The sequence below is a fragment of the Xyrauchen texanus genome, chromosome 1, assembly GCF_025860055.1.
Source record: "Xyrauchen texanus isolate HMW12.3.18 chromosome 1, RBS_HiC_50CHRs, whole genome shotgun sequence".
Taxonomy (NCBI): Eukaryota; Metazoa; Chordata; class Actinopteri; order Cypriniformes; family Catostomidae; genus Xyrauchen; species Xyrauchen texanus.
The window spans coordinates 15992933-16004812 of record NC_068276.1 but is presented as its reverse complement, the minus strand read 5'-3'; the positions used below and the strand labels follow the sequence as shown (position 1 = coordinate 16004812).

At 36.8% G+C, this 11880-nt stretch overlaps 1 protein-coding gene across 1 annotated transcript; it reads right to left on the bottom strand.

Annotated features, from left to right (window-relative positions):
- Positions 1 to 6816: 6816 nt before the first annotated feature.
- On the bottom strand, positions 6817 to 11368 carry LOC127645027 (potassium channel subfamily K member 1-like). The gene is made up of 3 exons (XM_052128523.1): positions 11032 to 11368; positions 9168 to 9563; positions 6817 to 7142 (listed from the first exon to the last, which is right to left on the bottom strand). The coding sequence occupies exons 1-3, from the start codon at positions 11366 to 11368 to the stop codon at positions 6817 to 6819; spliced, it is 1059 nt and encodes a 352-aa protein (XP_051984483.1).
- Positions 11369 to 11880: the final 512 nt, after the last annotated feature.

The window sequence follows — 11880 nt, the reverse complement described above, 5'->3', positions numbered from 1 at the left end:
GCGCCGCCTCACTCAGTTCACACGCGCTCCAAATGTCAAAGTGAAGGAGAAGACACACCAAGGAAACACATTAACCATGTACTTCGGTTAAACTGACATATGCTGCACCCCCATTCATTCTGAAATAGCTGCGAAAATACTGTAGACTTAAGGGAACACAGGTTACAAATTAATCAATGGAATAATCAAATAAATTGAAGAAGTATTGTGTATGTGTGTGTGTACAATAAACGTTATTTATTATTGTGGACATTATAATATAGCCAATTTAATATTATATGTCAAGTATACTGTATTGCTAGCCACATAGTTCACACTGGGAAGCATTTTTTCTAAGGATACATTTCTTTAACCCTTTAATGCATACCTCGGGTCTTATCCGTTTTTATGCCCACATCTGTTTAGTATTTCTCAACCTTACTCTTACGAATAGTGTAAAAAAAATAAATAAATAAATAAATTATAACTGCTTTGTTACCAAAAGTGTATAGGGTCATAAAAGACCCAAGATATGTAATAGTGTAACAATGTTTTTATTATTATTCCATAAATAATATTTTATGATTATTTCATATCTATATACGTTTACCATCACAGGATATACAGAGTAAAAGAAATGTTTATTAAAAGACAAATGAGTTCTACACTGGACAAAATGGAAAGCAGCTCTATTGAATATACTAAACCAGTACACTTAAAATCAACCTAATACATTTATTTTTGAGATGAGAACATAATTATATCACATAAAGTCCAAGCAAAATTCAGCACAGTCATAAAATAGCGATATGATTACGTTGATATGAAATTATCAAATTAATTTGGACTGCAAACGGATAGTGTTCACTCAACATGATATTTATGGCTTTCTCACTTTACTTAATTAAGTTAAGGTAATCCAACACAATTCTTTTGCATTTGGTCTCAACTTAATTTCATTGTGTACAATCCAACTATGTTTACTTGATCCAACTGTGTTGGGACTTAGGGGGCTTTCACACTTGGTTCGATTGCCTGTTCCGAACCCGAGTTCGATTGCTCCCCCCTCCCCCCTGCCCCCGATGGACTGTGTTCACATTATATATTTGTATCCGAACCGCGGTACGCTTGCGTCATCAAGCTGCTGCTGGTGCGTAATCGTGTTGCTTGATAACCGCGAAATGAAAAGGCGTCAAAATTCAATGAATAGACTTGCTCGGTTCACATTTGTTCTTCTTTTTTTAATCTTTGGTTTTGTTTTCAACATCAAGATACAGAAACACACTTGCGTCTGTCTGCCGCAAAAATACTGAAATCGTTCAAAAGACAGCGGGCTGTCCGCCGAAGACAATTTTTGCTAAGGCAAGCAGAAATCATCTCTCTGCTTGCAGTGCGTGTGCGTGTGCGTCAATCCCGCTTTTCGTCAAGGTAAGTGTATACACACACACGCACGCACAAAAGTAAACCCTTTCCGCTCATTTTGAAAGTGACGCGTGTGAGACTGACGACCACATTATACGTCATCGATAGTGGTTCACTTCCGCGGTTTGGTTCGATTGCGTTCATATCAGCAGCGAACCGTACTGGAGTTCACATGAACTGTACCCCAGACCACCTTTTTAAGCGGACTCGAGTACGGTTCGCGGGTGCGCACCCGAGTTCGGAAGACAGCGTTCACATCATCCAAACGAACCGAACTCTGACGTCATTCGAACCGGGGTGCGCACCAAAAGTGCTAGTGTGAAAGCCCCCTAAGATTTGTTGCATAAAGATTTACATTTCCCAGCATGCATTGCATGAGACTGCATTGGGAGAATACATTTTGAAATGAAGTGTTATTTTAATGTATTTCTACACAAAATGAAAGAAGAAAAGAAGGAGTCTTGTTAGGTTTATTTAGAGAAGTTTTGGTCATGGTGGATATTTTTGGAGGTTATCATTGTGGAGAAGAGTGAAGTTTATGGTTATGTCAAGGGTGGGTGATTTACAATAGGCCCTATTGTATTTTGCAGAACAATATGTGTATATTGCTTTAATCATGAAGCAAAGACTGAAGTTTCACCAGCTTTCAAAGTGATTGAGAATCAGTAAATCCTTAGCAGTACCATCCTTGTCATACTGAACAAAAAGTTATCTATAATATGCTAATGTGTAATGATGCTAGCTAACAGCAAGCTGGCGCTGTTAAATTGAGTTGAGCAGTTTGGACAGATCTAATTAAAGTGAGATCAACTTAATTAATTTGGGTTTATGCAGCACAAAACACTTATGTAGAGCCTACATTTTCATTTTATATTTCAGAATCTCATTTTCATTATGTGGAACCAATGTCCATAATTGAATTACATAAAACCAAGGAAAAAAAGACAATGCTAAATTATCAGTATCTCATTTGCGTGTACACATTCATATACATGCTTGTTCTTTCTCAATGTGGCACTGATGTTTCAGTGATTGGCTTGATTTACATTTGACATTGCTATTTGATGAAGAAACAATGTGGAAGTAAACTATAGCAAGTGTAACACATGAGCAGTATGACAAGACTATTGTTACTTGGGTGTACTATTGAAATAATGTTAGTTGTACGTCTATTTAGACTCAATAAGTGTTGGAGAAATTATATTTGTGTAGCTTAGGGTATCTTATGTGTTAAGTGTAACTCCATATGTGTTTGACAGCCAGATGTGTCTCATGAAATTTCAGTGTGGAAGTAATGAATCCTGTTCTGTGATTTGTTTCATCTTCTCTTTGATATATGAACAAATAAAACATCAAACAATATAAAAATATACTCTATTCTATTATTTTCTAATTGTCTTGAAAATGTTTTGAAAATGTGACACTATCTATTCTGGGCATTTAGTAGATCCATTTGTGAGAGATATATTCGTGCCCGGTCCCTAAAGACCCAAGGTATTTAAAAACGTTTGCCAAAACACCCATGCATTTAAGGGTTAAAACAATGTTACAGCTTGTCAACTGGATTCTGTTGGGGATCTTAGGCTATGTGTCTCAGTTTCATTACCGACTGTGAGTTTTGTTATATCCTACTGTCTGAACAGTGGTGTGGCTAAAGCAGCTTGTGTGGCAGATACTTTTGATGTCAGCACACCTGCTTGAATATTTGACATTAGACCAATTTTGTAGAATGTTGTGATGGCTGTCCTACATGATTGGATCTGATTCTAGATCAGTGCAAGAGGGCAGGTTGAATCTTGTCTCTGCTGATCAGAGTTCAGATTAGTTATGGCAGCTGTGGCATGTCTAAAACAAAGGAGAACTTCTGCAAGCAAGATACAATCTCTAAACCTCTGCTTTGTTGCATTTTTTTCTAACATTGAAACGAATCAGACTCAAAATGAATCCACTGAGATCATTAATCAAATATTAAAAAGAGGATTAAAACATCAGGTTTGTTGGTTAACCTGCTCCAAGCTTTTTCTGTCTCTTATTACAATAATTTAGCTTCAAATAAAATTTTCAGTGGACTGAATTAATATTGAATTCTTGTCATGCTTTAAACATCACCATGCAGCTGCTCTTGGCTAGGATACCAAAAACCACATATGACATAAATGTAAACGATTACTCATTACTCAACACACTTAACCTTTTTTTCAAGATTCATTCTAAAGGGGAAATTCATTAAGCCAAGAATAACACAACAATGAAAGGGGGATTGGCGAAAAGAAGTGAGAAACAGAGTGAGAACTCACAGATCACAAAAAATGGTTCCTGATCATAGTTGTACACTTCCTGTTAGTTCAGAGTGTGGTGGTCTCAGTACTTCCTGTTTTCCTGTGGCACTGGCCCCTCACTCCCAAGTATCAACTGCAGGAAATGTTCTAAAAGAAGACAAACCTAAACAAAGTGGCATTGACTTGGGTACACTTATTTATTATTGTATATTACATTTTCATCCATTGCAGCCTTGAAGATAACTGTTGATAAAATGTACGTAGGTCAGGCTAAGGAAGTTTAATGATGAAATGTGAACATGGTAACATGAAGTTAACCTCAAATTTGCTTATTTAATTGGTGACCAGAAATAGGGCAGACTCTTAAAGGGATAGTTCACCCAAAATATGAATTTCTTCATTGTTTACTCACCCTCATGTTGTCTCAAACTTGTATGACTTTCTTTTTCTATGCAACACAAAATAACAAAGATATTTTGAAGGATTTATAAGGTGTTTTTGTCCTTACAATGCAAGTCAATGGGACCTAAAAACATCCAAGCTCCAAAAAGGATATAAAGGCAGCATTAAAGCAATCCATACGACTCCAGTGGTTAAATCCATGACTTCTGAAGCGATACAATTGCTTTGGGTGAGAAACAGACCAAAATGTAAGTTCTCACTCTAAATTTTGACATCCACAGTCTCTTTATCACCTTCATGAGAGAAGCTCGTTCAACCTTCCTCGCACTTGACGCATTCATAAAGGAGTAAATTATGAGAGAATTATACTTTTTGGGCGTTGTGCCCCCCCAGCAGGTGCTGCCCTAGGCGACCGCCTAGTTCGCCTTTGCCTAGAACCGGCCCTGCTTAGCCTTACAGGCTAAATGGCTTCAAGTGACATCATGTTGTTGATGTTTCATGGTCTTCATCTTAAATGAGTGGGGAACCCCCTCCAATTCTGCAATTCCTCTGGGAAGATAACGTCACACCCCTTTTGGTGAAGGACACATATCCTGTTTGTTAATTGCAGGACAAAGTTGTCAGCAGTTCAGACTTTAGGATCATTTGGAGAGATACAATCTTATTCATTTGCTATTTTTATTATGCTATTGTTATTTTCGATATTGAAAATGACTTTTTAAGCTTTTTAGGCACTGCATGCACACAAAGAAATATTTTTTTGGCTGAACTTGATTCATTCGAGACAAAGGTTCCACATGAGTATCACATGGTTTGAAATGAGTATTCTTCAATTAAAATTACTATGTAATTTCAACTAAAATTCTTAGAGGAAACCAAACTGAATCAGTCAAACCCAACACAATTTAACATGTCATAATAATTCAAATGAAACTCTTTTTTTCTTAATGATATGCTAGCTAGTGACATGAGTTGTTAGCATGCTAAATACACACCAGTTGGAAGCACTACTGAGTGCAACTTGGTCACTATGTTGTGGTTAGCACCACAGTGCTTAACAAATAAAGCAATATACAGTACACTTAAAATTAATTGGTCCTCAACCTAGACTCCACTCTTCAACCTAGGCTCCAAATTTGAACATTTCTCTTCCTGTCGAGTCTCAAGCAAAACATGCTGGGAACTAGAAATCATCTGCCCAGTTTCAGTTAACTAGACAAAAAATATTCATGTTGTCCTAATGCAAATGGATTAAGTAAAGCTGACAAGACACGTTCTTTAGGTGAATCAACTCATTTAATTCAAGTTCGCTTGGTTACATGAATTCATTTGTAAATAATATAAACATCAGAGGATTGAGTAAAACTGACAATAGTGAAATAAACATTTTTCGAGTGTAATTGAGGGTCAAGTGACTGACAAACCTGGTTCTATCGACTATAAGCAATGCAAAAACATTCAGGGTCTTTTTTGGAAAATTTAGTGCTGACCCAAATAAAACTCCTGTGATCCCATATTTTCTTATGATCTTGCAGGAAATCGCAGTATTAGATCCTAATTTTTTTCCACCCATATTCGGACCCAATGTGCTCAATTCCAGGCAAGTGCTACCATTTAGCAAATGTTCAAGCCCTGAAAATTGGCAGCACAAAATCCACTCTTTTTCTTTATATTCAGCAACACTACATGCATTTATACCAAAAAGAATTGCACCCATTATATAATTAAGGAGCAACATTTATTATCACATATCATTATTACACAGATTCTGATTAGTCAATCGCAGCATTCTACGGTCAATTATTTTTGCATAAGCACAAGAATTTCCTACATAGCTGTACTAGTTTTATGTCCTTTGTATCACTCTTCTCATATAAAAACATTATAATATTTCAACTTAAATCAATATTGCATGTCCATTTATTTATTTATTGGTAGCCTCTGTAGGTGTAGTGGGGTCCCGCATCAGGGTCCTGATGATCTTATTACACATTATTTTAAATTTATAACAAGGCTGACCAAACATTATCCCTGTTCATAGCCTTGACTAAGTCCCAAACTGACTGTCAACACTGCCTCTGGTTCAGCCTAACTGGACAGTAAATGACTGAAGACCAAAATAGGAGTATATGACCTCATTGCAGAGTAAGAGGTGGAGCTTGTGAAGTGTTTCAGTCTGTTGAAGTCAGACTGGCAGAGGAGGGAGGCAGAGCCATCAGTGCTGGGCACAGATTGTGACTCACCATCTTACACTCTACGCATCTGCTCCCTCACTCCATGTCGTTACTCTGAAGAACAACATGTGAAGCAGCAATTATGTATAAAAATAAAAACAAAACGAGCACGCCATCTAAGATTATATCTTCATTTGAATACGTTTACTGTACTTTAAGTCAAGGAGGTATACTGAAAATGGGGTATAAAAATATGATAAATACTGTTGCTATTTCTCTTTTTTCAACATATTAATAATATGATAAATATTATTAAATATTTATAAATATATATTATGTACATTTATTTATAATGAAGATTATAAATTAATTAATTAAGCGCTACACCACTCTGTCCAATCAAATTGTCAGTAATATAATTAGCAAAGACTGCCACCTAGTTGCAGCCAATCTGTTACATCAAGTTCTTTTTTACAGTATATGTCTATTTTTGGAGGCACGCAATAACATATTTGTTTAGATGTAATTTATTCATCTCACACTTTACCATTCTATTTTTCCTATGCTGTGGAAGTGGACTGACATAAATCAGGGCTGGGGTCTGGATTTTCCTCTGTGCTTGGGTAAAGGTCTGGTAGCAATTCTATTGTTGGGGTGGCAGGTGAGTTTGAAAATGCAGGGGAGATGGTGGATATAGGAAGGGTGTATTGAGGTTCCTCCTCTGGGTCTGCCAGATCTCCACTGAGCACAAGCTCATCCAAACCCGCTCCCAGCAGCTCACCCTCCCTCGGTCCAGTGAAAAACCGCAAAACAGCTTGAACCTGCTGCAGCTCCCAGAAACTTTCCAGAACAACAAGCAAGACAACCAGCCCCAGCATCAGGTAACCTGCAAAGATAAATAAATATTCATGTCATTTCTATAGTGTTCCTCAAACATTGATTGATGATGGAAAATTCATCCAGCAACATGTGATTATCACTGTAGTCTTATTATAAACATAGGCAGGGGTGCTTTGTCCCAAACATATTTTACATATCATAACATATCTTGTCCCTGACCTTAGAGGAAAGTGTGAAAGTTGAATCAAAACATTAGAATTGTTCACAGTCTTGAGCGAGTGTTTTACTGCCATTTTGAACATATAGTGCTGTGTTATGCTGGTCAATCTTTGAAAGATTCCCAGAGTAGCATACTATATGGCAGCACTACACTGATCAGCCACAACATTAAAAACACCTGCCTAATATTGTGTAGGTCCCACTCGTACCCGAATCTCAGAACAGCATTCTGAGATACTATTCATCTCAACACAATTATACAGGGCGGTTAGCTGAATTACCGTAGACTTTGTTCGTTTGAACCAGTCTGGCCATTCTCTGTTGACCTCTCAAATCAACAAGTGTTTCCATCCACAGAACTGCCACTCACTGGATGTTTTTTTGTTTTTGGCAGCATTCAGAGTAAATTCTAGTGACTGTTGTGTATGAAAATAAATGAGAATTGTTTCACCAACACTCCACAAAATATTTCTGTCTATTTTTAAACAAATAGTTCACCCAATAATGTAAATTCTTTCATCATTTACTCACCCTCATGCCATCCCAGATGTATATGAATTTCTTTTCTCTGCTGAGTAAATCCATGTCTTCAGAATGTAGGTGTGGGTGAGAAACAGATCAATATTTAAGTCCTTTTTTACAATAAATTCTCCTCCCTGCCCAGAAGGTGGCGATATGCACGAAGAATGTAAATTGCCAAAAACAAAAAAAGAATGTGAAAGTGAAGATTCATAGTAAAAAAGGACTTGTATATTGATCTGTTTCTCACCCACACCTATCGCTTCTGAAGACATGGATTAAACCACTGGAGTCGTATAGATTACTTCTATGCTGCCTTTGCATGCTTTTTTAAGCTTTAACATGTTGGTAGCCATTCACTTGTATTGTATGGACCTACAGAGCTGAGATATTTTTCTAAAAATCTTTGTTTGGGTTCAGCAGAAGAAAGTCATACACATCTGGGATGCCACGAGGGTGAGTAAATGATGAGAGAATTTTCATGTTTGTGTGAACTATTCCTTTAAGATCTACGCATTTCAATTAACACATTTTCAACAAGCTGAAGTGAATATCTTTAAAAAGTTTGCATTAAATCAGAATAAATGTGAAGCATTTAATTAAAATTAATATGGAATTTGAACTTCACAAATGTGGTAAACTAAAGTTGTATGTTTTATACATTACAGTTTGGTAAATGGTAGAGTAACTATATTTTTAACTATGCTTTGGCATTAATTGAACTTATTTTGACTTTTGCAAAGTTCTTGCAATTCCAAAAATTATAAAACAATAATTTTAATATTTACACATTTCAATTTCATTACAAAATTCCATCAAATTTAATTGAGTTATCTTTAACAAAATAAAACAAAACAAAAGTTTTTTTTAATTACATTTTGAATAGAATTTTGTTATGAAATTGAAATAAGTACATCTTAAATACAGGCAAATATATATATATATATACAGTGTATGTATGTGTTTTTTTCTGGAGTGCAGCAATTCTCCGAGTTTCCTCCTGAAAATGTGTCACCTCGAGAACAATCTCTAAGTAACAAGTAAAATGTGCTTAGATTTGCCAAAATACTAAAATCTGAAAAAGATAAATAAGAACTCATTTAAATACATTCAGATTTATAACTTTTTACATTATTTGTGTATATTTTAGGAAATTTTAGGATTTCGGTATTTTAGGAGAAACATCTGAGGCAAAGTTGATGTTTAAATGAGACACAAATGAGAACTCCCTTATGTCTCCTGAGCTCTGAAAAACAACTTCTAATCAAAACAAATTTCCTCTGGGCTAACACTGACACAGGTTGAGCGCCACACCAATACCGAAGGCACTCACAGGAAGTGGCAAACTCCAGTCCCTGATGTGCTGCTTGGCTTTGGGTCCTTCCAGGTAGGTAGTCGCCAAATCCAATTGTGCTAAGAGAGATAAAACAAAAATACAGCGACTCCAAGTAACTCCAGTCATTCTCCAGCAGGCAGACGGCACCAGCAGGTAGAAGAAAAAACAGTGTTGCTGTACAAAAGCCGAGTACGCTGCAGTGCAGCAAAGCAGCGTGGTTATGAGACAGTCCCCAGTAGACTTGAAGGTTCTGAATAGGGGTGTGTGTTACCCAGGGCAGAAGGGCATGTGTAAGACAGGACAGCAACAGCATGGTGAGAGGGATGCCCACGAGGCAGTACAACACACAAAACAAACGACCCTCATCTGAAAGGGGTACGGTGGTACCATAGCCTGCAAAATAAACCAAAAGACCAGTAAAGATAAAGTACCTATCTTTCCCCTTAAAACTGAAGTGTGTTATTTCTGCGCCACTAGTGCCACTGAATGGAACTGCAAAAAGAAACAGCTTCCAAACAGTTTTCCGAATACGCCCCCTGTCTGCTGTTGATCACAAACCAATAGTCCCGCCCCAAACTCAATCCATCAATGCTGATGTGTCGGGCTGGACGTGTTGCTCAAACAAGCAGAACTACATTTTATAGCACCACAGAGACACAGTTTTTACAGTTTTCGAGAAAATTAACATAAATTTTGCTTACTTATAGTTATGTCTGCACATAAAAAAGTTGTTTTACTCTTCATGGAGAGGGTCCCCTCATGGGGCAGCTGCCGAATTTTACTCGCTTAATCTCAGTAACTGCCCTGTTATTGGACACTTTTACTCTTGGATTTAATTCATCATGGCTGATTGTGATAAGAGAAATTCTATAGTGGCATCTTTAACAAAAAACTATTGGGGTTGAATGATGCTGCATCTGAGTTAAAGATGACAAACATTACTGAGTGCACCTTTAAGGACATTGTGGCAAGGAGGAGGGTGAGGGGTGGGGCCGGGCCGTGATTACGCACATCCTGCCCCTAATCAGGCTAATCAAGCTGATGAGAGGGATAAAGGCGGCCAGAGGTGGCAGTTCGGCAGAGAGAGAGCTACAGGCAGCTGCCCTGTATGCGTTTGTGTTGTAAGTCTTTTGCTTTAAGTTAATCATGAAATTATTATTTATATTGTCAAGCCTGTTCTCGCCTCCTCCTTTCCCGTTCACCCTATTACAGACATCAATAGCTTACCAATATAAGTTTCTCCAAAAAGATTTTGGACACTTAAGTTACATTTAAAAATGTTCACACAGGTGCCCTAGCAGAGAAACCACAGATGTAGACACATTAATTATGGACATGTTCAAGGTTTGACAACCAAAAAGTGTCCAAATACTTCGTTTTAATTTTAAATAATAAGCTACACTGTTTTTATGTTGTTGTTTTTTTTTTTTAACCACAATAAAATTTCTTTTTTTTTTTTAATTATTTTGTTCTAATGTAAAAATATCAAAAGATTTTCATGTTTGGATTTTTTTTTAATCTTAAGTATGTAATTGGTAAACACCACAACTGAACTGCATAAATAAACATATATTTTCATATATGCATTAAAATATACAATTATGTTAAAACAGCCTTCTGATTATGACCGTCTACTGTGTTGATCCAACAAATAGTCCCGCCCCCAACTCATGCCATTGGCCTGTACTGTGTCATTATCGCTCACATATTTTAGTATATAGTTGCTTCTTAAGTTAAGAAATTATAACTTGAGCATTTATCATGCTTGACTTATTTTCTTTGTGCGTTCACAAACTTCAACCGCACAGCGTTTTTCGATCCGAGACATGCACCGGTGTTTGATTAATGTCTGACAGCTCACCTGTAGTTGTAAGAAAGGTAGTGGCGAAAAACAGCGACGAGGTGAAGTCGAAGTTACATTCATCGCTGTCTGATTTCAATGCGGCCACACCGCGCTTACTCGCCTCGATCACCTTCAGTAACAATCGATCCAACCTGCTTTCATCAACACACGGGTTATCTGCCAAAAAACGCGCTTTAAGGTCACGCACCTCTTCAACCAGCAAATTCACTTCGGGTTGCTCCAGTATCATAAGAACAGCAGCACCGACGATAATATATAGACAATAATTGATTATCATGAAGGTGAAAGCGTGAGCACGTAAAAAGTTATGCGCTTTATCGCCAAACTGAGTCATTATTGAACTGCTTTTGTTTCTGAGTCGCTCCAGTGTGGCAGAGCTTCCCTGTGTAACCAGACCTGGGCTCTGACACGATGTTAAAAGTTTAATGCAACAGGTCAGCAGACATCTGTGACACCAGCCTCAGCTTCTTGCGGCTAATTAAGATGCAGCTGCAAACTAAAACCTATATGAAAAAACTTGTTTATTTATCGTGATTTGATCATTCATAATTATGACAAATTCATCTTTTTGAGGAATAAATGCATTCCTTTTGAGAGAAAAGTTATAATTGGTAAGTTATTATAAGATCAAAAGTCATAATTATGAGATTAGATTATTATTACGTCAAGTAAATGACGTAATATCTCATCATTTTGACTTTCTATATCATAATTCTAAATTATGAATTTCTGTCATCTGACTTAATATAACATAAATATGACTTCCTATTTTAATTCTGAATTAATATCTTATAATTTTGACTTTCTATCATAATTCTGACTTAATACCTAAATTATGAATTTCTA

Bases quoted from the DNA above. Each gene is read 5' to 3' on its own strand.
- LOC127645027 (XM_052128523.1), bottom strand. From the start codon at position 11,368: ATGACTCAGTTTGGCGATAAAGCGCATAACTTTTTACGTGCTCACGCT. The intron at 9,564-11,031 runs GTGAGCTGTCAG...TTTATTTTGCAG, and splicing joins TACCTTTCTTACAACTACAG to GCTATGGTACCACCGTACCC. The intron at 7,143-9,167 runs GTGAGTGCCTTC...TTATCTTTGCAG, and splicing joins ACTGGAGTTTGCCACTTCCT to GTTACCTGATGCTGGGGCTG.